Below are 27519 nucleotides of genomic sequence, written 5' to 3' on the forward strand. Positions count from 1 at the left end.
GTACTATAAACATAATAAAATATTGTTAGGCACAAAATAATGACTAACATGTGGTGCATTTCGGACAGATTAACATTAAATTCCAGAAATGCTCTGTAAAACTATGGACTTTCAGCATGCTTCCAAGTGTCACTCATTTCCGTATAAATAATGTATCATACTGAAATAAACTTGCATTTTATAGTAGAAGTTAGATCAAGGACCCCAACGTTAGTTTAATATATTATGGACCCCATACCCATCTTATGGGCGGTAGATAAGATAAGATTTCGTTCGGATTTTTAACCCAGGAGGGTTAGCCACCCAGGATAACCCAAGAAAGTCAGTGCGTCATCGAGGACTGTCTAACTTATTTCCATTGGGGTCCTTAATCTTGTCCCCCAGGATGCGACCCACACCAGTCGACTAACACCTAGGTACCTATTTGCTGCTAGGTGAACAGGACAATAGGTGTAACTAAACGTATCGAAATGTTTCCACCCGCCGGGAATCGAACCCGGGCCCTCCGTGTGTGAAGCGGGAGCTTTAGCCACCAGGCCACCGGGTCCAGGGACTGTACCCCAGAGTTCTGATAGCTGAACAAGTTACAAAGGTAATGAACTCCAGGTAGATCTGGTCACAATCATAACCAAGTTACAAAGGTAAGGAATCATCTACACGTCTATACATGGTTATAATCATGAACAAATTACAAAGTAATGAGCCATTCACGCGTCCACACCAGGTCACAACTCAATTCAATTCAAAGTTTATTCTCTATAAGGATTACAATGCTGAGTTTACAGAAATTTGGTTATTGTGTGGTTTACTTGTAGTAAAATTGTAATTACAGAGTGTACCACTAGAACGCTTAGCATGGCTAGGCATTTCGGGCATTTCGGGCATGTAATGAGTTATTAGTGTAAATATTAATTGGGTCTCACACACACACACGAATGGAAATAAGTCACTTTGAGTGTTTTGGAAGGGGGGGGGGGGTCCTAGGTATTTTACACATATATTACTATGATGCAATAAAATCACAGTAAACAGGTGATATTACAACATGCAGAACAACCACTGTGAAAAAATAGTGAAATTCCAAGGGCTTTCGTGACTTCTCACATTTTGAAGGAACTGTTTCTTGATAATGTAAGAAGTTACAAAAGCGCTTGGAATTCCACTATTTTTTCAGTGGTTGTTCTGCATATGTTACTATGTATGACAATTTGTGTAACTGTGTTTATGTGTATCTACCTAAATAAACTTACCAGCCCAGCCTACCCAAGACCAACCCAGTCTACCTAGGACCAACCCATCATACCCAGGACCAACCCAGCCTACCCAGGACCAAACCAGCCTATCCAAGACCAACCCAGCCTACCCTGGAACCAACCCAGCCTACCTAGGACGAACCCATCATACCCAGGACCAACCCAGCCTACCTAAGGCCAACCCAGCCTACCTAGGACCAACCCATCATACCCAAGACCAACCCAGCCTACCTAAGGCCAACCCAACCTACCTAGGACCAATCCGTCATACCCAGGACCAACCCAGCCTACCCAGGACCAAACCAGCCTATCCAAGACCAACCCAGCCTACCCTGGAACCAACCCAGCCTACCTAGGACCAACCCATCATACCCAGGACCAACCCAGCCTACCTAAGGCCAACCCAGCCTACCTAGGACCACCCGAGACTACCCAAGACCAACCCAGCCTACCTAGGACCACCCGAGACTACCCAGGACTAACCCAGACTACCAGGACCAACCCAGATTACCAGGACCAACTCAGACTACCCAGGACCAACCCAGCCTACCTAGAACCAATCCAGACTACCCAGAGCCAACCCAGCCTACCAGGATCAACCAAGCCTACCAGAATCTACCCAGCCTACCCAGGACCAACCCAGCATACCCAAGACAAATCCAGCATAACCAGGACCACTCCAGCCTACCCAGTATAAACCCAGCATACCCAGGACCAACCCAGCCTACCTAGGACCAACACAGTCTACCCAGGGCCAACCCAAACTACTCAGGACCAACCCAAACTACCCATGACCAACCCAGACTACCCAGGACCAATCCAGACTACCCAAGACTAACCCAAACTACCCATGACCAACCCAGACTATCCAGGACCAACACAGCCTACCCAGGATCAACCCAAACTAGCCATGACCAACCCAAACTTCCCAGGACCAACAGAGACCAATCAGGACCAACCCAGACTACCCAGGACCAACCCAAACTAGCCATGACCAACCCAAACTTCCCAGGACCAACCCAGACCAATCAGGACCAACACAGCCTACCCAGGATCAACCCAAACTAGCCATGACCAACCCAAACTTCCCAGGACCAACCCAGACCAATCAGGACCAACTCAGACTATCCAGGAGACCAGCAAAGGTATTGTGAAGGGCTACTGAACATTACACTTTTAACAAGACCAGTAAGGGAAACAAAGTTGTCTCCGTAGAGAAACTAAGTTTATTTAGGTACAGATACACATAAGTACAATTATCATACCTAGTGACATATATGTAAATAACCTAGGATAACCCCCAAAAGTCAGACAGTTACTTATTTCCATTAGGGTCACTATTATTGTGATCTGATCCTCTTTACCCCTCAAGGGAGGTTCCTTGATGCTGGTGAGGGGCTCTTGATCTAGGGAATTGGATCTGTGCTCCGGTTCCCTGAATTGAACCTGAATACCTTCCATCCCCCCCCCCACATGTGCTGTATAATCCTACTGGTTTAGCGCTTCCCTGTTATTATAATAATAATATCAATCCTCTATAATGTTAATATAAATAACTCAGTTCTCATTATTCCTGGTATACTATCTCCTTTTTTGTGACTGATTTTCACACAGTTGAGTTACTTAGCTGTTTTAATTTTTAAGGTTTAAACACAAATAACCCGCACATAGAAGAGAGGAGCTTACGACGACGTTTCGGTCCGATTTGGACCATTTACAGTCACACTAACGAAAAGAAGAGAGAGAGGGGTATATATAGGGGCATATATAGCCTTGATTTTCTTAGAGAAGGCCAATGAAGGGCTTCATCTCCCTATACCTACTGATGTCTTTCTTGATCTTATCCATCCGCCTCTGTGAATCTTTCCAAGGGAAATATTATTCTCAAACCTTTGGTGTCGCTATGGGCTCTCCTCTTTCTCCTGTCTTTGCTAGTCTTTACATGGAATACTTCGGGACTGTTCTTCTTCCTACAATCGATGTGCGCCCTTCACTCTAGCTCCACTATGTAGATGACGTTTTTGCTCAATGGCCTCATGACTCTCGTCTCTTCCAACCATTTCTTGATGCTCTTAATATTGCCCCTTCCATTAAGTTTAAAGATGAATGGGAATCTAATTCCTTGATGTCCATCTCCACCTCTCAGATACAGGTTTTGCCTTTTCTGTTTACTGCAAGCCTATGCACAGTGGCATGTACATTCACTATTTTTCTTATCGTGCTTCCTCTGTCAAGAAAAGTGTTATCTCCCTCTTTCTCCGTGCCCTCCGCATTTGTGATCCTCAGGTCCTTCAATCAGAAATTTCCACTCTGCATAATTCATTTTCCCATCTTGGCTACCCTTCCTATTTCACAGACTCTGCCTTCTCACGTGCTAAACGTAATTTCTTCTCTCCCAAACTCTCTACTCCTGGTAACTCTTCTGTCCTCTGCCTTCCCTACATTTCTGGTCTTCCTAATCTCAATAACTCTCTCCATTCCTTAGACATCAAACTTACTTTCCACCAGACTAACACTCTTCGCACTAATCTCATTCATACCTCTTCTCCCTCCACAGATGCTCCTGGTGTCTACTCCATTTCTTGTTCCCCCTGTCCTCTCCAATACTTTGGAGAAACTAGGCAATCTCTTTCTGACAGACTCGGGGAGCACAAAAATAGTGTTAGGCTTGCCGACACTAACAATACTCTTTTCTGTCACGTCAGAGATCACAGCCATCCTATCAGCTGGTCTTCTGCTAAAACTGTCTTCCCTACTTCCAACTTCAACAGTCGCCGTCTGGTTGAATCCTCCCTAATACACAACTTTCCTTGTACGAATCTTAGTCCTGGCTTTGTCTTTGTAGATGCCTTCCTTTCCCACTACATTGCAAAATGTTCCAACCTTCAGAACACTTATGACTTAACCTGATTCCTCCTTTTTCTTCTTCTCCCTCTTCCCCTTTCCTCTTTCCTTTTTCTCCTTTGGGTTGTCTTTCTTCTGCCTTGTGTATTTGTTCCTTCTTTATTTATTTATTTTTCGCCCTCTATGTACTTGCTTACCCTCTGTGGGCACCTAGCTTGCAGTGCTCCTCTTTCTCAGTATTTGACTGGCTCCTCCTCCTTACTACCTCCCTCACTACTACTACAACCTTCTACCTCCACTACTACTACCACCACCTCCTGGCTATATATATCCCTCCCTCTCTTCTTTTCGTTAGTGTGACTTTGTAAATGGTCCCAGTTGGACCGAAACGTTGTTGTAAGCTCCTCTCTTCTATGTGCGGGTTATTTGTGTTTCGTTCCAGTCATGGTATTGTGACTTTTTTTGTTATTTAAGGTTTAAATAATAAGATATTACAAGGACCCCAATGGAAATAAGCCACTTTGACTTTTTGGGAGGTTATCCTAGGTTATCTACACATTTTTTTTTTTTTAACAAGTCGGCAGTCTCCCACCGAGGCAGGGTAACCCAAAGAGAAAGAAAATCCCCAAAAAGAAAATACTTTCATCATCATTCAACACTTTCACCTCACTCACACATAATCAATGTTTTTACAGAGTTGCCCAGAATACAACAGTTTAGAAGCAGATACATATAAGGATACACAACATATCCCTCCAAACCGCCAATATCCCAAACCCCTCCTTTAGAGTGCAGGCATTGTACTTCCCATTTCCAGGACTCAAGTCCGGCTATATAAAAATGACCAGTTTCCCTGAATCCCTTCACTAAATATTACCCTGCTCACACTCCAACAGCTCGTCAGGTCCCAAATACCATTCATCTTCATTTACTCCTATCGAACACGCTCACGCACGCTTGCTGGAAGTCCAAGCCCCTCACCCACAAAACCTCCTTTACCCCTTCCTTCCAACCTTTTCGAGGACAACCTCTATCCCACCTTCCTTCCCCAACAGATTTATATGCTCTCCATGTCATTCTACTTTGATCCATTCTCTCTAAATGACCAAACCACCTCAACAACCCTTCTTCAACCCTCTGACTAATACTTTTATTAACTCCACACCTTCTCCTAATTTCCACACTCCGAATTTTCTGCATAATATTTACACCACACATTGCCCTTAGACAGGACATCTCCACTGCCTCCAACTGCCTCCTCGCTGCAGCATTTACAACTCAAGCTTCACATCCACATAAGAGTATTGGTACTACTATACTTTCATACATTCCCTTCTTTGCCTCCATAGATAACGTTTTTTGTCTCCACATATACCTCAACACACCACTCACCTTTTTTCCCTCATCAATTCTATGATTAACCTCATCCTTCATAAATCCATCCGCCAACACGTCAACTCCCAAGTATCTGAAAACATTCACTTCTTCCATACTCCTCCTCCCCAATTTGATATCCAATTTTTCTTTATCTAAATCATTTGATACCCTCATTACCTTACTCTTTTCTATGTTCACTTTCAACTTTCTACCTTTACACACACTCCCAAACTCATCCACTAACCTTTGTAATTTTTCTTTAGAATTTCCCATAAGCACAGTATCATCAGCAAAAAGTAACTGTGTCAATTTCCATTTTGTATTTAATTCCCCATAATTTAATCCCACCCCTCTCCCGAACACCCTAGCATTTACTTCTTTTACAACCCCATCTATAAATATATTAAACAACCATGGTGACATTACACATCCCTGTCTAAGACCTACTTGTACCGGGAAGTAGTCTCCCCCTCTTCTACACACCCTAACCTGAGCCTCACTATCCTCATAAAAACTCTTTACAGCATTTAGTAACTTACTACCCATTACATATACTTGCAACATCTGCCACATTGTTCCCCTATCCACTAACATATGCCTTTTCTAAATCCATAAATGCAAAAACAATTTCCCTACCTTTATCTAAATACTGTTCACATATATGCTTCAATGTAAACACTTGATTTACACATCCCCTACCCACTCTAAAACCTCCTTGATTATTTTGATTATATAAACATTCACCCTAGGTAATAGGTTAGTAAACAGCAACCACCCAGAGTGGTACTACTGTCCTGCCAAGTGAGTGTAAAATGGAAACCTGTAATTGTTTTACATGATGGTAGAATTGCTGGTGTCTTTTTGTCTCATAAACATGCAAGATTTCAGGTACATCTTGCTACTTCTACTTAACTTAGGTCACACTACACATACATGTACAAGCATATACACACCCCTCTGTGTTTTCTTCTATTTTCTTACTGGTTCTTGTTGTTCATTTTCTCTTATCTCCATGGGGGAAGTGGAAATGAATTCTTCCTCAGTAAGCCTTTCATTTTTCTTTTTACTGTAGGTCACCGTGCCTTGGTGGGATACAGCCGGTTTTGTTGAAAAAAAAATCAAACATTCACCCTTAGGGTAAAGAGTTACCTTTGATATACCTTTGAAGAATTTCGAGAGTTTCACTACTCTCGAAGCCCGGCCATGGGCCAGGCTCATCTGATCAAGCAGGCCATTGCTGCTGGAGGCCCGCTGCCCCAGTTAATTAATGAATTTTGTTTAGATGTACATATGATAAAATAAGCAGACTTTCAATTAAGTATATTAAGCAGGTGTGATACAGTGTAATGAAACAGCAGCTAGGTTCTTCTCAGCATGAACTCTTTCTTAAAGTTTTAATGTTTTTACACTTGTTTAGATTGTCTTCATGACTCTCCTGTAATATGAATATAATCTGAGTTTAAGAAGGAGCAACTTACCAGTTAATGACCACTTCAAGTAGTAACATTTGAGCAGTCACTACAACTGAGATAGGTGAGCTAAATAAAACAAAGAATAAAAACAAATGCATAAAATCATTACATTTATTTAATTTGCATACTGTATATAAATTCTACAGTTATTTTATGGCAAGCAAAACAAATAATTATGCAAATATACACACATTAAAATTTACTACTTCTTTTCCGGCCTGTATATTTAGAGTCCAGCCGCACCTCCTTGCCCTGCTTTCTTCGCCGTTCCTTTTTCTGCATGATCCACGCTCGCTTTGGCAGGCGACCACTGCGAATCTGCTTCATGCGTTCTCTGAAAAAAAATTAACCTTGTTTCAAACTAAGAAATTATGCATGACCTATGACATTAATGCAAATAAAGTGGATCCCCGCCTTACGAATGCATCGCGTTACGTTAAATCCGCCATACAAAGCATTTGAACGCAAAAATTTTGCCTCACCTCACGATAAAAAACTCGCCTTAGGTGATTCATCCGGGATGCATCCCACATGTGGCCTCAGCGCCAGTGTTTACAAGCCAGCCAGTGCGGTCGCATCTACGCATCTAGTGGCATTAAAAGAAGAAGAGAAGTAATCCCAGAAAAGGACTTGCTACCTCAAGTCATAATGGAAGGGGATTCCCCTCCTAAACAATAACTTCCATGCTCTCCCCTCCTCCCATCCCATCAATCATCACCAGATTTTCAATAAAGGTAAGTGTCATGTAGTATTCTATTCTTAGTAGAGTAGTAATTGTGCATGCCTTCTTCAGTTTGTGTGTATTAAAATTAGTATTTCATGTGATAAAATTTTTTTTTTTTTCATACTTTGGGGTGTCAGGAACGAATGTAATTTGATTTCCATTATTTCTTATGGGGAAAATTAATTCAGCTAATGATATTTTCCTCTTACGATGAGCTCTCAGGAACAGATTAATATTATAAGGCGGGGGTCCACTGTATTCCACTCAAGTATGCTCAATCTTCTCTACACTACAAAAATAATACAAGAGGTCTATAACAAACAAGTTGTATTCCTGTGTGTTTTTTAATACAGCTTCTCCTCACTTAATGATGGAGTTCTGTTCCTAAGATCACGCCGGTAAATGAATTCGTCGCTAAGTGAGGAGCATACTATAATGGTAGTGGGTTTATGTCAACCATCTTTGATATTGTTTTAATGTCACCTTTTGCACCATTTATAACATTTCTGGTATATTTTTAAATGTTTATACTGTATAGTGTAATAAACAGAATAGAGGAAATCAGCTCTAATATACATTATTTAGGTATGCATACTGGTCAGAGAGCCCGTTGTAAGTCTGAGTTGTTGGTAAACAAGCACATTGCTAAGTGAAGAGAGGCTGTATTTTACTTTCCATTCCTGTAATATTAAATTTCCAATTTAGTGTGAGATTGAGCCAAGATAGCAATGATCCTGGAATCACTCACGATATAACCAAAGTAAATTATTAAGTATTAGAGAAGCTTGAATGGGAGACTACCATTTTAATTACACAAGATGACAGTATGAAACTGCCTTTCTGAACAGTAAACAAAGTAGTAGTCCTGAGTGCTGCAACCCTGAAGCATAACTGTGTCTGGACAGATTGTGCATTGTTTGAAAAACACAACAAAATCTCTGAGAGAGTCAGTGATAAACTGTGAAGCCAAAATTTGTAAACAATGAGATACCCGGTAGACAAAAGAGAACAGAAAGTGACAGTGATAAATGAAGTTAGTATTGAAACACTGTGGTGTGAAGTGAACTTTGCATTTGTGCTTATGCTTCAAGATTGTGGTCTTAATAAAGTGTGATTTTTTTTAACACTCCAGCTATCTCTCGTCGAGGCAGGGCAACTCATGTGAACTGTAATGTTAGTGCACAAGACAGTGATTAAATAAGTGACAGTGAAAGTCTTCTTTGTAGAGTCACCCCTCCTCTGAAGGAGGGGTGTGGATGTTGAGGTTTGGATGGTCATCTGAAGTGCAATGTCAGTGCACTTCAGGCAAGTTTGGCTGGTTTCCCTGAATCCCTTCATAACTTCTGCCTTGCTCACATTCCAATAGCATGTTAAATTATAAAATCCACTTGCCTTCACTCACTCCTATATAAGATGCATGCACAAGCCAAGCTTGGATGACCCATTCCTTACCTTCTCTCCACCCCAGATTTATGTGCACTCCTTATCATATTTTTTTTCCATCCTCACTAAATGCCCAAACCAAACTTGTGTATGTATCACCAAGACTCCTTTTTGTATGTACTGTAATACAGTACTAACTACAGTGGTACCTCAGGTTATGAACTTAATTCGTTCCAGAAGTCTGTTCGAGTGCCGATACCGAATGAATTTGTTCCCATAAGGAATAATGTAAATTAGATTAGTCCGTTTCGGACCAACAAAAATACACTTACAAAAGCACTTACAAAAACACACTTACATAATTTTAAGAGTTGGGAGCTGTTCGAAACTCGAGGTACCACTGTACAGTGGCCCCTCAATAATCGTCCAGCCTGAAAGTCGTCCATTTTGGAAATACTAGTCCCGTTATTTCGTCTAAACATTGGCTCGCAAATGGTCCATTAACTCGCTAATCGTCTTTCGTCCTGGACGTGTACTCACGGCTCTGAGCCATTCCCAGCCAGTATGCCATTGTTTACCAGTGAGCGACGGTCCCCTCACGTGTTCATACGAAATATTTCATAATATTCCATTCATTTTAGTGATTGCAAGTGCTAAATAAGCTACCATGGCTCCAAAGAAAGCTCCTAGTGCCAAACCTTGGTAAAGAAGGTGAGAAATACGAGTGAATTTAAGAAAAACATCATTGAACAATATGAAAGGAGCAAGAGTTTCAGCAGGAAGAGCAACAGATCGCAGCTCAGAATCTTGCTGCAGAGGAGGAGGAAGAGAGATGGAAGAAGGTGCCTTCTTCAGAAATTAAGGAGATTTTTGAAATGTGGGGTAGGATGGAAAGATTTATGGAGAAACATCACCCTGAGAAGGATGTTGCAAGCCATATCAGCAACTTGTACAGTGACAGAGTCTTGGCCCATTTTAGGGAAGTTTTAAAGAGATGCCAGAAACAGAGCTCTCTGGACAGTTTTTTTGGGAGACAGGACTCCAGTGACTCTCAAGCTGGTCTTAGTGGCATTAAGAAACAGAGAAGAGAAGTAACATCAGAAAAGCACTTGGTACCTGAGGTGTTGATGGAAGGGGATTCCCCTTCCAAACAGTAATTCAATGTCTCTCCTCCTCCAGTCTTCCATACACAAAGAAGAATCGCCAATAAAGGTAAGTGTTATGCTGTTAATGTTTCATTCATCATGTCTCATTGTATTGTTTATGTACTACATCTATATTTCATGTAAAAAAATTTTTTGTTTTAATACTTCTGGGTGTCAGGAACAGATTAATTGCATTTACATTATTTCTTATGTGGAAAATTGATTCGAAAATCGTCTATTTCGATAACAGTCCTACTTCCAGGAACGGATTATGGACGATAATTGAGGGACCACTGTACTTGGTAACAATCAGACTCTCAGTTACCACCATAAAAACATTCACACTCAATTGCCAGAGTGACAGCAGTGCAACTCACCTACGCTGATAGAGTGCCTGGCTGCTGTTGCTGCTTCCTTCATCCTGTAAACCACTGGGAAGTGAACCCCCACCTGTCATCAGCACCAAGTATATCTTCTTAGCCTGTCAAAAATATATAATTTGTCTCTTACAACTTCTTGAAATGCCATAGGAAAACATTGTCAAGATTTGTTGCTACCTACAATTCAAGGTATACAGCAATAATTATATTTACAGCAAAAAAGTGAAAGTATGGTATGATTTTTAAGAAAGTTACAATTTAGTAGGTATAGTACTACTGCAAGGCCCATAGTATGTATAGCACTTTGGGCAAAACTGAAGCTATTGAAAACCTAGAATTTAAATTTTATACAGTACAATATTCAGCTTATTAATCAATAATAGTAAATAGTATAGGAAACTGACAGGTTGTGGTTAATAAAGACATAAGTAGCAATTGGAAACTTTATTGTGTAAGTACCTACTGCGTTCCTCTTCTGCGCTACTACCATGTAGGATCAGATTTGATAAAGCCCACTGTGTAGGCAAAAATGTTGCCTAAATATAATTTCTAATGGCTACTTGTCTCTACCAGCTACACTATATTAACCCTTTCAGGGTCCAAGGCCCAAATCTGGAGTCACGCACCAGTGTCCAAGAATTTTCAAAAAAAAAAATTTGTTATTTTTTCTTATGAAATCGTAGAGAATCTTTTTGTGAAGGTAATAAAACAAAAAGTACGAAATTTGGTGGAAAATTGACGAAATTATGCTCTCGCGAATTTTGATGTCTCAGCGATATTTACGAATCGGCGATTTTGCCGACTTTGACTCCCATTTTAGGCCAATTACATTATTCCAATCAACCAAATTCTTAGCTATTTCACTAGTATTACTTCTATTCTATCGATTGAGCACAAGAAATCGCCAAGTCAACTGTTTCAACTACAAAATAAAGTGATCGGAAATTGTTAATTTGGCCAATTTAACACAAAGTTCAAAATATTCCAATTTCAAAATAGGGTCCAGAATGAACAATGTAGGCATTCCTGGCACTAAACTACCATTTCCTCTGTTCATTAGTTATGTTTTGAGGCTTTACAAATAAATTCCATTTTGATTTTTTATTCACATAATGAATTTTTATTCACACCAAAAAATAGAAGATTTACTGTTATGCAATACTGTAATAATTGTATAAATATCATCACCATATTTGTGAATGTATATTAGACCCACCAGCTGGCGTGTATTAGATGTGTGAGGTCGTTTGTTTACTCTTGAATATCAGCAAAAATTTAACATTTCTGCTACTTTGAGCTCAGTTTCAAGCCATTTCCAGTGCTAAAACCAATCAAAATCATCTCTATTTCTGTAATATGTCTTCCATTCTATCAAATGAGACCAAGAAATTGCAAATACAACTATAAAAAACATACGAAAAAACACTGCAAAGTTGCTGTTTTAATCGAAAAATCATGATTTCATTTTTTTTCTCTCATTATACACAGTGTGCTGCAGGATCTGTTTTATGTGGTGCACACATACCACATAGATGTATTCTCTCATACCTAGGCCCAAATGTACCACTCACAGTTTATCAGAGTGAGCTGAGCTCATGGCGTAGATCTACGGTTTGGACCCTGAACGTAAAGCCGTAGATCTACGGGACGGACCCTGAAAGGGTTAAACAATAATGTCAAGTCAAAGTTAAATTTTATTTCCGAGAATTAGCGTCGATTTACCTCAGGGATGACATCTCTTCATACATTCTTAGGAAAGTCCTTTGTTATGCCAAACATTTTGGGCAAACTACAATTAGCACTACACTTAAAAACAATGCAGGTATTAAGATAATTATAATAACATGTAATTTTAGTTTTGTGTGACAATTCAGTATGAATAATTTTTGAGTAAGCTAGTAGTATGACACAATTAACACACAAATAACCCGCACATAGGAGAGAGGAGCTTATGATGACATTTCGGTCCGACTTGTGATTAAATAAGTGACTATTTACAAAGTTATAAGCTCCTCTCTCCTATGTGTGGGTTATTTGTGTATTGTTCCAGTCACAGTATTGTGCCTTTTTGTTATTCAAGACACAATATACCAACAGTAAACTCTTATGATCATTACAATTTAAATTATTGCATCATACTCAAGAAGTGTTTTTCAACAATTTGGAACAAATTGCCCAAAAATATGTTGTTCCAAATTTTGGGTTCTTTCATCTGCATGGAATTTATACTCATGCTGAGCCATACACGTGGAATATCAGAATTTATTTATCTCTAGTATTTTTTTTTTTCCAACAAGTTGGCCTTCTCCCACCGAGGCAGGGTGACCCAAAAAGAAAGAAAACCCCAAAAAAGAAAATACTTTCATCATCATTTAACACTTTCATCTCACTCACACATAATCACTGTTTTTGCAGAGGTGCCCAGAATACAACAGTTTAAAAGTACAGTGGACCCCCGCCTTACAATATTATTTCATTCCAGAGGTCTGTTCGGGTGCCGTTATAGACCGAATTTGTTCCCATAAGGAATATTGTGAATTAGATTAGTCCGTTTCAGATCCCCAAAAATACACGTACAAAAGCACTTACAAAAACACACTTACATAATTGGTCGCGTTGGGAGCTGATCGTAAGACGGGGGTCCACTGTATATACGTACGTATAAAAATACACAATATATCCCTCCAAACTGCCAATATCTCAAACTCCTCCTTTAGAGTGCAGGCATCGTACTTCCCATTTCCAGGACTCAAGTCCGGTTATATAAAATAACCGGTTTCCCTGAATCCCTTCACTAAATATTACCCTGCTCACACTCCAACAGATCGTCAGGTCCCAAATACCATTTGTCTCCATTCACTCCTATCTAACATGCTCAAAAATGCTTGCTGGAAGTCCAAACCCCTCGCCCGCAAAACCTCCTTTACCCCCCTCCCTCCAACCTTTTCAAGGACGACCCCTACCCCGCCTTCCTACCCCTACAGATTTATATGCTCTCCATGTCATTCTACTTTGATCCATTCTCTCTAAATGACCAAACCACCTCAACAAACCCTCTTCAGCACTCTGACTAATACTTTTATTAACTCCACACCTTCTCCTAATTTCCACACTCCGAATTTTCTGCATAATATCTACACCACACATTACCCTTAGACAGGACATCTCCACTGCCTCCAACCGCCTCCTCGCTGCAGCATTTACAACCCAAGCTTCACACCCATATAAGAGTGTTGGTATTACTATACTTTCATACATTCCCTTCTTTACCTCCATAGATAACATTTTTTGCCTCTACATATACCTCAATGCACCACTCACCTTTTTTCTTTCATCAATTCTATGATTAACCTCATCCTTCATAAAATCCATCCGCTGACAAGTCAACTCCCAAATATCTGAATACATTCACTTCTTCCATACTCCTCCTCCCCAATTTGATATCCAATTTTTCTTTATCTAAATCATTTGATACTCTCATCACCTTACTCTTTTCTATGTTCGCTTTCAACTTTCTACCTTTACACACACTCCCAAATTCGCCCACTAACTTTGGCAATTTTTCTTTAGAATCTCCCATAAGCACAGTATCATCAGCAAAAAGTAACTGTGTCACTTTCCATTTTGTATTTAATTCCCCATAATTTAATCCCGCCCCTCACCCGAACACCCTAGCATTTACTTCTTTTACAACCCCATCTAAAAATATATTAAACAACCATGGTGACATTACACATCCCTGTCTAAGACCTACTTTTACCGGGAAATAGTCTCCCTCTCTTCTATACACCCTAACCTGAGCCTCACTATCCTCATAAAAACTCTTTACAGCATTTAGTAACTTACCACCTATTCCATATACTTGCAACATCTGCCACATTGCTTCCCTATCCACTCATCATATGCCTTTTCTAAATCCATAAATGCAATAAAAACTTCCCTACCTTTATCTAAATACAGTGGACCCCCGGTTAACGAACTTTTTTCATTCCAGTAGTATGTTCAGGTGCCAGTACTGACCGAATTTTTTCCCATAAGGAATATTGTGAAGTAGATTAGTCCATTTCAAACCCCCAAACATACATGTACAAAAGCACTTACATAAATACACTTACATAATTGGTCGCATTTGGAGGGGATCGTTAAGCGGGGGTCCACTGTACTGCTCACATATATGCTTCAATGTAAACACTTGATCTATACATCCCCTACCCACTCTAAAACCTCCTTGCTCATGCGCAATTCTACATTCTGTCTTACCTCTAATTCTTTCAATAATAACCCTACCGTGCACTTTTCCTGGTACACACAGTAAACTTATTCCTCTATAATTTTTACAATATCTTTTGTCCCCTTTCCCTTCATATAAAGGGACTATACACGCTCTCTGCCAATCCCTAGGTACCTTCCCCTCTTTCATACATTTATTAAACAAAAATACCAACCATTCCAACACTATGTCCCCCCCTGCTTTTAACATTTCTGTCATGATCCCGTCAGTTCCAGATGCTTTACCCCCCTTTCATTCTACGTAATGTCTCATGTGCCTCCCCCACACTCACATCCTGCTCTTCTTCACTCCTAGAAGATGGTATACCTCCCTGGCCAGTGCATGAAATTACCACCTCCCTTTCTTCGACATTTAAAAGTTCCTCAAAATATTCTCGCCATCTACCCAAAACCTCCATCTCCCCATCTACTAATTCCCCTACTCTGTTTTTAACTGACAAATCCATTTGTTCCCTAGGCTTTCTTAACTTGTTTAACTCACTCCACATTTTTTTCTTATTTTCATTAAAATTTCTTGACAGTACCTCTCCAGTAATTGTTTTAACACATGGTAAATATTTGCACAGTGTCCTGTACATGTAATAAGCCCACGTGTATATGTGTATGCCCAGTATGTTAGTAGGTTCAAAGGGGGCCTGCCTGTACTCATACCAATGTGCCACCTCTTTACATGCAGCATTTTTTTATAAATAAAATTTTTATTTGATTTTTTAATTCTCTTATGTCCTGCTGTCAAAGCAGTAATGTATAAAAGAAGTAAAAGGCAAGTTACTTTGGACGAGTTGGGATAGTCAACCACAAGACCACCAGTAAATCCTGCACGCATAGCCTGTGACACTATCAGCTCCACTTGCGAGTCGTTCTCAGGGTAGAACTGAAATACAACACGACTTCCTCGAGCCTGTAAGAGAGAAAAAGTAAGCATATGAGAGGTTTTTAAAAAGTAGAAGTGATGCAAGGAGGGAAGAGTGTATGGAGAGAAAAAGAGAGGTTAAGAGAGTGGTGAAGCAATGTAAAAAGAGAGCAAATGAAAGAGTGGGTGAGATATTATCTACAAATTTTGTTGAAAATAAGAAAAAGTTATGGAGTGAGATTAAAAATTTGAGAAAGCCTAGGGAACAAATGGATTTGGTAGTCAAAAATAGGAGAGGAGAGTTATGAAACGGCGAGTTAGAGGTATTGGGAAGATGGAGGAATTGTTAAATGCTGATGAAGATAGGGAAGCTGTGCTTTTGTGTATAGGGCAAGGAGGAATAACATCTTATAGGAGTAAAGAAGAACCAGTTGTGACTGTGGGCGAAGTGCATGGGGCAGTGGGTAGAATGAAAGGGGGTAAAACAGCTGTGATTGATGGGATAAAGACAAATGTTAAAAGCAGGTGGGGATATAGTTTTGGAGTAGTTAGTGCTCTTATTTAATAAATATATGGAAGAGGGTAAGGTACCTAGGGATTGGCAGAGAGCATGCATAGTTCCTTTGTATAAAGGCAAAGGGAACAAAACAGACAGTAAAAATTATAGGGGAATAAGTCTGTTGAGTATGCCGGGAGCAAGGGGCTAGTAACCCCTTTCCCTGTATAAATTACTAAATTTAAGAAGAGAAACTTTTGTTTTTCTTTTTGAGCCACCCTGCCTTGGTGGGATATGGCTGGTTGGTGAAAAAAAAGAAAAAAAAAATGTCTGTTGAGTGTAGGTAGTAGGTTGGTAGACAGCAACCACCCAGGGAGGTACTACCATCCTGCCAAGTGAGTGTAAAACAGAATCCTGTAATTGTTTTACATGATGGTAGGATTGCTGGTGTCTTTTTTCTGTCTCATAAACATGCAAGATTTCAGGTACGTCTTGCTACTTCTACTTACACTTAGGTCACACTACACATACATGTACAAGCATATATATATATACACCCCTCTGGGTTTTCTTCTAGCTCTTGTTCTTGTTTATTTCCTCTTATCTCCATGGGGAAGTGTAACAGAATTCTTCCTCTGTAAGCCATGCATGTTGTAAGAGGCGACTAAAATGCCAGGAGCAAGGGGCTAGTAACCCCTTCTCCTGTATAAATTACTAAATTTAAAAAGAGAAGCTTTTGTTTTTCTTTCTGGGCCACCCTGCCTCGGTGGGATACGGCCGGTTTGTTGAAAAAAAAAAAAGTCTGTTGAGTATACCTGGTAAAGTGTATGGTAGAGTTATTATTGAAAGAATTAAGAGTAAGATGGAGAGCAGGATAGCAGATGAACAAGGAGGCTTTACGAAGGGTAGGGAATGTGTAGACCAAGTGTTTACAGTGAAACATATAGGTGAACAGTATTTAGATAAGAGTCAAGAGGTTTTTGTGGCATTTATGGATTTGGATAAGGCTTATGATAGGGTGGATAGGGGGGCAATGTGGCAGATGTTGCAAATGTATGGAATAGGAGGTAGGTTACTGAAAGCAGTGAAGAATCTTTACGAGGATAGTGGGGCTCAGGTTAGAGTATGCAGGCAAGAGGGAAATTATTTCCCAGTAAAAGTAGGCCTTAGATGTGTGATGTCACCATGGCTGTTCAATATATTTATAGATGGAGCTGTAAGAGAAGTGAATGCTCAGGTGTTGGCAAGAGGTGTGGGGTTAAAAGATGAAGAATCTAACACAAAGTGGGAGTTGTTACAGTTGCTCTTTGCTGATGACACTATGCTTTTGGGAGATTCTGAAGAGAAGCTGCAGAGGTTGATTGATGAATTTGGTTGGGTATGTAAAAGAAGGAAATTAAAAGTGAATATAGGAAAGAGTAAGGTGATGAGGATAAAAAAATGGAAGATTGGATATCAGATTGGAGGGAGAGAGTATGGAGGAGGTGAATGTATTCAGATATCTGGGAGTGGATGTGTCAGCAGATGTGTCTATGAAAGATGTGGTGCACTGAGGAGTCTGTGGAGACAAAGAACTTTATCCATGAAAGCAAAGAGGGGAATGTATGAGAGTATAGTTACATCAACGCTCTTGTATGGGTGTTAGGCATGGGTGGTGAATGTTGCAACAAGAAGGCTGGAGGCAGTGGAGATGTCATGTCTGAGGGCAATGTGTGGTGTGAATATAATGCAAAGAATTCATAGTTTGGAGATTAAGAGGAAGTGTGGGGTTACCAAAACTATTATCCGGAAGGGTTATTAAGATGGTTTGGACATATAGAGAAAATGGAACGAAATAGAATGACTTCAAGAGTGTATAAATCTGTAGTGGAGAGAAGACGGGGTATGCGTCAGCCTAGGAAAGGTTGGAGGGAGGGGGTAAAGGAGGTTTTGTGTGAGGGGCTTGGACTTCCAGCGAGCATGTATGAGCGTGTTAGATAGGAGCAAATGGAGACAAATGTTTTTTAGGACTTGACGTGCTGTTGGAGCATAAGCAAGGTAACATTTAAGAAGGTATTCAGGGAAACTGACAGGCCGGACTTGATTCCTGGAGATGGGAAGTACAGTGCCTGCACTCTGAAGGAGGGATGTTGCAGTTTTATAACTGTAGTGTAAGCATGCCTCTGGCAAGACAGTGATGAAGTGAATGATGATGAAAGTTTTTCTTTTTCTGGTCACCATGCCTTGGTGGGAAACGGCCAATGTGTTAATAATAAAAAAAATATATACAGTGGACCCCCGGTTAACGAACTTTTTTCATTCCAGTAGTATGTTCAGGTGCCAGTACTGACCGAATTTTTTCCCATAAGGAATATTGTGAAGTAGATTAGTCCATTTCAGACCCCCAAACATACACGTACAAACGCACTTACATAAATACACTTACATAATTGGTCGCATTTGGAGGTGATTGTTAAGTGGGGGTCCACTGTATTTCATAAAATAATATAAATTTCAAGGATACTAGTTGTTTTATCAATTAACGGGTAGAATAGCGACTGTTCTGTCACTTAATAACAGAACACTCACTATTCTATAAAATAATAAGTAGAATACTAACTGTTCTATCATTAAAAATATACTGATTCTATAAAGAAGTACCGTAAGATACTGATCATTCTATCATTCAAGAATACTGACTTACATAAATCAAGAAATAGAATACTGATTATTCTACAAATTAAGAACAAGAATATTAACTGTTCTATAAATTAAGAACAAGAATATTAACTGTTCTATAAATTAAGAACAAGAATATTAACTGTTCTATAAATTAAGAACAAGAATATTAACTGTTCTATAAATTAAGAACAAGAATATTAACTGTTCTATAAATTAAGAACAAGAATATAAACTGTTCTATAAATTAAGAACAAGAATATTAACTGTTCTATAAATTAAGAACAAGAATATTAACTGTTCTATAAATTAAGAACAAGAATATTAACTGTTCTATAAATTAAGAACAAGAATATTAACTGTTCTATAAATTAGGAACAAGAATATTAACTGTTCTATAAATTAAGAACAAGAATATAAACTGTTCTATAAATTAAGAACAAGAATATTAACTGTTCTATAAATTAAGAACAAGAATATTAACTGTTCTATAAATTAAGAACAAGAATATTAACTCTTCTATAAATTAAGAACAAGAATATTAACTGTTCTATAAATTAAGAACAAGAATATTAACTGTTCTATAAATTAAGAACAAGAATAGTGACTATAAATTAAGAAACAGAATGTTAACTGTTCTATCAATTAAGAAATAACAATATAATTTTTTTTTTTACCTAAGAAGCCAAAGTTTCAGAATATATTCCAAGCAAACAAGGCTCACAGTTTTTTTTATTATTACATTCATGGTGGAGTGCTAAATCTGTAGGGGTCATACAGTGCCTGGGCAGAATGCGAGGAAATGAGATTTGAACCAAGGAAAGGGAAATCAGGTCTAATTCTCTGGAATAAGGACTCCTCCTCAGCACAGGTTTTGAATGCTGTAGTGAGGAAGCAGCTGGAGGAAGTAGAGATGTCGTGTTTGAGGGCAAAGTATGTGGTGTGAATATTATAAAGGGAATTCAGAGTTTGGATATTAGGAAAGTGGGTTTCAAAGTGGGCAAAAATCATAGTTGCATACAGTGCTCCCAATTTCGTGCCTGTGTAATTCCACAAGTTTTAAATAAAATTTTGTATTTATGGTGTCATTACCTTTAGTAAAATATTATCTACCATTTTAGAAGATATTTTTTAAAGGGCTTTTAATTTCAGGGGTCATGGCAGTGAAAAGGTTAAACATATTCATACATTTCCCTTGACTTCCCTTGCAAACTATATACAGTCCAGTATAATATACAAATAGGGACAGTGCTATCATTTAGCAGCATTTTCTTTACTATGGAGGCATAAAGCAGTTCAAGAAAATACATAGAACGCATGTGCAATGCAGTACAGGTACAACATTGATTTTCTGGACACTGATGGTCTGTAAACTTTTAAAATCCATACAAATTTATGAGCAGGAACTTGAAATTCCTGCAGCAGTGTATTTACCACCCAACTGTACATCACTTATCCAACCCCAAGACAAAGGAATACTGCACTCTCTAAAAGTGGAAATCTCAGTAATCTGGAAAGGCTTTGGAACCAAAAGGTCTGGAAAATCGATGTTGTACCTGTATTTAGATTTAAAGCATGGTAGCAGCTATCTATGAATGCACCTGTCTATGAATGTAGATGAATGCACCTATCTATGAATGTAGTTTACCAAGAGCCTGTGTGGTCAGGGACCAAGCAGCAATTAGAAAACAGTAACTATAGCTTCCAGCATACCTTGACCTGACTGACCCACACAAGTTTAGTGTTTCTTATAATACAATACAATATGTACATCTATCAGTATACTACCACAAATCTTACCATGCTTGCAAATAAAGACATGAAGAGCTTGTATAACCTCTTGGCTGGTTTGTGGCTGGCTGAGTTTGCATAGCACAACCACTGGATAGCTGAAATGCTAATGGCTCCATCAAACATACCAGCACGGAAGGGAACCCCTTGACCTATATCTGCAAGCAACATATCTCCTTCTACTTCTCTTTCCAGTGCAGTGTCTGTGGGTAAAATATGTAGCTATGTCCATATTTAATGTATTTTGAGTTTAAGGATATTAATATGATGAGTACAGTAAATCCTCTCAAAACACACAGATTACATTTCTGAAAATCGGCATGGAACAAGGTGCAGTACAGTACAGTGCAAAGTGAAGAACATATAAGAAAAATACAGTTGCATTCCAGACACCATGAAATTTCTTTAATTTTTTTAACACACCCGACATCTCCCACCGAGGCAGGGTGACCCAAAAAAAGAAGAAACACTTGATCCCAACATTTTAGATGCCTCTTATGACATGAATGGCTTATGGATGAAGGGTTCTTCTCCACTTTCTCATGGACATTTACTAATGTAAAAATTAAAAATTACTACATTACAAGTTACCTCACATTTTCTCAGTTGTTACTTAAAGTACTGTATTTGGAAATTGTGGGAAGAGTTAACCTTTAACCCTTTGAGGGTTTTCGTCGTACTAGTACGTTTTACGCGTAGGGGTTTTTGACGTACTAGTACTCATAAATTCTAGCGGCCTCAAATCTAGTGGGAGAAAGCTGGTAGGCCTTCATATGAAAGAATGGGTCTATGTGGTCAGTGTGCACAGTCTAAAAAAAATCCTGCAGCACACAGTGCATAATGAGAAAAAAAAAACTTTGACCATTTTTTTTAATAAATCAGCGACTTTGCAGTGTATTTTCGTATGGTATTTATTGTTGTATTCTAGTTTTCTTGGTCTCATTTTATAGAATGGAAGACATATTACAGAAATTGAGATGATTTTGACTGGTTTTACAAAGAAAGGTGCCTTGAAATTGAGCTCAAAGTAGCAGAAATGTTCGATTTTTACCAAACTTCAAAAGTAAACAAATCGTGCCAAGCGTGCAATACACGTCAACTGGTGAGTCTAATATTCTTTCACAAGTGCACCAATAATATTTATACCATTTTTTACACTAATGCAGTAGTCTGCATAACAGTAAATCTTATATTTTTTGTGAAAATAAAAATTCAAAGTGGAAAGCAAAAGAATATAAGAGGGGACGTGAGACATGACTAATGACTAGAGGAAATGTCATTTTAGTGCCAGGAATGTCTTTCTTGTTTATTCTGGACCCTATTCCGAAATTGGCATCTTTTGAAATTTGTGTGAAATTGGCAAAATTGCTAAATTCTGACCACTGTACTGGATAGTTGAATTTCATAAATGAGTGGTTTCTTGCATCCATTCGATAGAAAAAATGGAGTTCTAGCGAAATATTCATGTTTTTTGTCGACTAGTACAGTGAAATTGGCCGAAAATGGGGCTCAAAGTGGGCAAAATTGCCGATGCGTAAACATCGCCGAGACCGCTAACTTTGCGAGAGCATAATTCCGTAAGTTTTCTATCAAATTTCAAACTTTTGGTGTCTTTATGATCGGGAAAAGATTCTCTATCTTTTCATAAGAGAAAATAATTTTTTTTTTTTTTTAAATTTGGCCGACCCTGAGAACGAGTTTCGGAGAGGGCCTGTCGACCCTCAAAGGGTTAAACTGTCCAAACATAGATCTACATTCACATGCGTAGTGCTCCAAAAGTAGATCTACATTTTTTTTTACATATTTTCAAATATAACAAAAAAAAAGTAGATCAAAGTTTTTTACACGCTTTCAAATGTAAAAAAAAATCTACGTTTTTTTATGTACTTTCAAGTGTTGAAAAAACATAGATCTACGTTTGGACAGTTTAAGGGTTAATGAGGACCTGCTGAGAAAAGTTGGATTAGCTACTGTATCACAAAACACTAACTACTTTTACAATTCTTAAAATTCTCAGAGTATCCAACTTTTCAAGACACTGTAAACACATCTGATAATCAGTGTTGAGAAACAATAATAAATAATAGGAGGCAGCATCAGCCGAGTTCTACATGTGAGCATCATCATAATAAAAGCATCATTTCCTTACCAAACAGGAACTCACCATGACTATACCACAGAAACATGTTCAAGATGAATGCAGTAGAAACAGTAAAGATCAAATTTCAACACCATAAAAGGGCAAGGATTAATTTTTTTAAGGTTTTTGTTTCCTAGTTATATTCAGGCTTTGATGCTTGGCAATTCTAAAAGAATGAATAATTGTTTAATTTGTTTAAAGTGACTAAATCAGTTTAAGTGTTAAAAACACTAGAACTTACCTAACATTGCTGGAGATATGTCCATGCCAACCCACATGTGTCCATGCTCTGTTATAGCTTCACCAGAGAGTCCAGAGCCACAGCCAAGGTCCAGCAGTAGGGCAGGAGTGTCATCTGGGAGTGCCAGCAATTCCAGAGCTCGTTCTGTGCATTTTTCTTGTACTTCAATTATCCGAGAACTGTTGAAATAAAAGGCTCTTCAGTAATAATTAATTATAATTTTTAAAATTTATTTGCAGTACAGCTTCTGAGGAACTGTGTAATCTGACTAATTGGAACATACAGTGCTCATTAAAGTACACTGGCCCCCTCTAATGCCACGACCATACACCAGGTCACCTCTTGCACTTCAGGAGATCCTTCAACCATCTAGGAAGTGATTAACACATTCTTCAAGGTTTCATGGGGTAAATTCTCCCACGACTCACGGTGTCCTAAAGTTGTGGGAGCGGGCTGACATCCTTCCCCTAGTAGATCTCTCTCTACCACTGCCCTGAGGTTCTCAATGGAGTTCAAGTCAGAAGATTTTGTTCATATCATTATCTTAAAGGGTTGACAACCCAGAATAACCCAATAAAGCCGTGGCATCAGACTGACTTATTTACATAATGGTTTTTTAATCCACTCCAGGATGTGACCTACACCAGTTGGCTAACAACCTGGTACAGTACCTCCTCTCTGCTAGGTGAACAGGGATATCATATCAAGGAAACATGCCCAAAGTTTCCACTTGTACAGGAATCAAATCCTAGTTCCTCATTATTTGAAATGAGGCCACTACCAATTGATTCACAAACAATGAGATCCAGTTCAAATCCCTTCAAAGTTATATGAACGACTTGCAAAATAGCAGTAAATCATTACTTTGGAAATTTCAGGACTGTCTCACAACAGGTTGAGGGCTATAATTTATGACAACTACGCAGCAGAACTTGTGCAAATTGTTAATCTGAGAGATTTTTTTTTTTTTTATTAGCACACTGGCTGATTCCCACCAAGGCAGGGTGGCCCGAAAAAGAAAAACTTTCACCATCATTCACTCCATCACTGTCTTGCCAGAAGGGTGCTTTACACTACAGTTTTTAAACTGTAACATTAACACCCCTCCTTCAGAGTGCAGGCACTGTACTTCCCATCTCCAGGACTCAAGTCCGGCCTGCCGGTTTCCCTGAATCCCTTCATAAATGTTACTTTGCTCACACTCCAACAGCACGTCAAGTATTAAAAACCATTTGTTTCCATTCACTCCTATCAAACATGCTCACGCATGCCCGCTGGAAGTCCAAGCCCCTCGCACACAAAACCTCCTTTACCCCCTCCCTCCAACCTTTCCTAGGCTGACCCCTACCCCACCTTCCTTCCACTACAGACTGATACACTCTTGAAGTCATTCTGTTTCGCTCCATTCTCTCTACATGTCTGAACCACCTCAACAATCCTTCCTCAGCCCTCTGGACAACAGTTTTGGTAATCCCGCACCTCCTCCTAACTTCCAAACTACGAATTCTCTGCATTATATTCACACCACACATTGCCCTCAGACATGACATCTCCACTGCCTCCAGCCTCCTCCTCGCTGCAACTTTCATCACCCACGCTTCACACCCATATAAGAGCGTTGGTAAGACTATACTCTCATACATTCCCCTCTTTGCCTCCAAGGACAAAGTTCTTTGTCTCCACAGACTCCTAAGTGCACCGCTCACCCTTTTCCCCTCATCAATTCTATGATTCACCTCATCTTTCATAGATCCATCCGCTGACACGTCCACTCCCAAATATCTGAATACATTCACCTCCTCCATACTCTCTCCCTCCAATCTGATATCCAGTCTTTCATCACCTAATCTTTTTGTTATCCTTTGATAATATGCTAATATCTCTGAGAGATATTAGCATAAAAAATACATCTGTTGCATGTCTGAGCCAACTAATGATTAGCATTAAGTCGTGTCATGCACCCGGCCAAATATACTTAGAGGGTAAATGTACCAGTACCAACAGAGCAGAGTAAGGTTAAGATATTTTAGGTTGTATTAGGCGAGTTTCACTAAAGTAGGTTATTCATTTTTATTAATTTGCACAATAAAACCCAATTTAATATTATATAACTCAAACTATAATTAATTGCAAAAATCAGCCAAGGAATAGTCACTTATTACCCAGGCTGGGCCTTACTCCATTCCTAAGTTGATAACAATTGTATTAATAACATGAATATTAACTACAGTGACTAATTTAGACATTACTACCTGTAATAAAGTTGGTAGAATTACCAACAATATGTAAAGTAAAAGGACACAAGTGCAACTAATGTGACATTTTATTGTGGCAACGTTTCTCTCTCCAGGAGCTTTGTCAAGCCGTTACGGCTTGACAAAGCTCCTGGAGGGTGAAACGTTGCCACAATAAAATGTCACATTAGTTGCAGTTGTGTCCTTTTATTTTACACATTACTATCTCATGTAAAATTTTGACCATGGGAAATGATACTTACTTCTGAGTGTATTTGCGAGCTTCATCGACTCCATAATACTGCAAGGCAAATAAGAAAAAATTAGTGATGTACTTAACCCATCACACTTTCTACACCGTCATATATAACAGTTAAAAGAAAACTCTGTGATGTCTGGGTTAGCTAGAGCAATACAATTAGTCATGATAAATTAGACACATGTACAACACTTGGGTATCTTTTTGGAAATGTTTAAAAACACAGTGCCTTCCTCAGTCCAATACAGAGAAGAATGTTTGAAGATGGGTTTGAGGTGATCAGTCCCTCAGTCTGGAGTCGTTGTAATCAGTCCACTGTGTTGCACATGTGTCTGATTTATCAACTTGTCGGTTCTGTGGACCACTTATATACAATTAGTCTTATGGAGTGTGCGAGGAAGGCAAGGTAAGATTCGTCAGGAAACTGGACAAGTTTCCTGACGCGGACCATATTATTATTATAATCAAGGGGAAGCGCTAAACCCGGAGGATTATACAGCGCCTGGGGGGGGGTGTGGAAGGCATTCAGGCTTAATTTGGGGAACTGGAGCACAGATCCAATTCCCTAAATCAAGAGCCCCTCACCAACATCAAGGAACCTTTCTTGAGGGGACGTGGACCATAAAGACCCAAGTCATCTGACTGAGACCTTCCACTGGCTTACCCTTCCACCCCTTTAAAAATGAATATTATTTCATGTGAGGAAGGATATATTACCACTTGTGGTGGTGCTTGCAGTTCTGGCCGCCGAGAAGACATCTTTCTTCACATGCGGTCACTATAACAGAAATGTTGTTGTTGGGGTTATTAAGGGACACCAAAGCGTAAACCTTATTGACTCCGGCCTCACGGTTAGGTTTAGCGCTTCTTTTTATTTTAATAGTAATAATGATGTCTGATTAGGTTTAGCTTTTCTTTTTTTTTATTATGAAAATAATAATCCTGCCTCCCTGGAGTGGGAGAAAAATGTGTTGCCCTAATATGGGTGGGAATTAAAAAGGAAATAAGGTTTTGTCCGAAAAAAGAATCGGGAACATGAATTTCCCAGGTTAGATCAGTTGAATTCGAGGCCTAAACACTGGCAAGTTCACCACAGTGTCCCGTGACCTGGTACGCAGTACTCTCGCCTAACACAATTTCTTTCGTCTTTATTTCTACAATACGTGTACTACGTATACAGACCATATCTGACATCAGTGACATACTATATAGCGAACCTCTAGTTACGTAGAGCATTTTGGGCAAATCAAGTTAATTTTGTCCCCAGGATGCGACCCTCACCTGTCGACTAACACTCAGGTACCTACTTACTGTTAAGTGAACATGGAGAGCAGGTATGTAAAGGAAACATGTCCCAATGTTTCCAGACATACCGGGGATCGAACCATGAACCTCATTGTGTGAGCTGATTGCGCAACTAACCGAGCTACGGGAAAAGAAATAGGAATATGAATTTATCAAGTTAGAGCAAGTGGATTCCAGGTCTAAACATTAGCATATTCAGGCATCCCACTGTATACCGTGGCCTGGCAGGCAACTCTCTCACCTCACACATTGAGCGTCCTTGGTTCAATCCCCGGCCGGGATCTGTCAAGTTAATCATATTTATGGAGACAGCAACAAAGTCAGTAGAGTGCAAAATTCTGTTACTGCTAGACTAAGGTTAAGCTACAAGTATTTCTGGCAGTACGGTTTGTATAGATGTGTCCATGAGATATCTATACACAGCTGGGAGTAGTTCCCTTGAACGAATCTACCTGGACTTTCTACTCATTTTTGCAACATTGCAAGTTTCTGAAGATGTGGTGATTGCAACACGAAAGGCCTAGAGCCCCGTGGCCTGGTGGCTAAAGCTCTCGCTTCACATGGTGAGTGTCCGGGTTCGATTCCCGGCGAGGGTAGAAACATTGGGAATGTTTTCTTACACCGGTTGTCTATATTCTTCATCAGTGAAATAGGTACCTGGGTGTTTGTTGACA

General features: G+C 39.3%; 1 protein-coding gene across 2 annotated transcripts; it reads right to left on the bottom strand.

Moving 5' to 3' along the window:
- Positions 1 to 7043: 7043 nt before the first annotated feature.
- Positions 7044 to 26389, bottom strand: LOC128691834 (18S rRNA (guanine-N(7))-methyltransferase). 2 transcript variants are annotated; one of them, XR_011394115.1, is made up of 8 exons: positions 26258 to 26389; positions 25545 to 25582; positions 23048 to 23226; positions 20676 to 20869; positions 15641 to 15769; positions 10576 to 10679; positions 7429 to 7532; positions 7044 to 7280 (listed from the first exon to the last, which is right to left on the bottom strand). XR_011394115.1 is itself a non-coding variant. In XM_053780752.2 (7 exons), the coding sequence occupies exons 1-7, from the start codon at positions 26297 to 26299 to the stop codon at positions 7139 to 7141; spliced, it is 828 nt and encodes a 275-aa protein (XP_053636727.1). In that variant the 5' UTR covers positions 26300 to 26387; the 3' UTR covers positions 7044 to 7138. The 2 variants fall into 2 exon arrangements, 1 of the variants encoding a protein (XP_053636727.1); XM_053780752.2 differs by lacking the exon at positions 7429 to 7532 and having other exon boundaries at positions 26258 to 26387.
- Between the last annotated feature and the right edge of the window lie 1130 nt (positions 26390 to 27519).

This window comes from Cherax quadricarinatus, chromosome 75, assembly GCF_038502225.1.
Source record: "Cherax quadricarinatus isolate ZL_2023a chromosome 75, ASM3850222v1, whole genome shotgun sequence".
NCBI lineage: Eukaryota > Metazoa > Arthropoda > Malacostraca > Decapoda > Parastacidae > Cherax > Cherax quadricarinatus.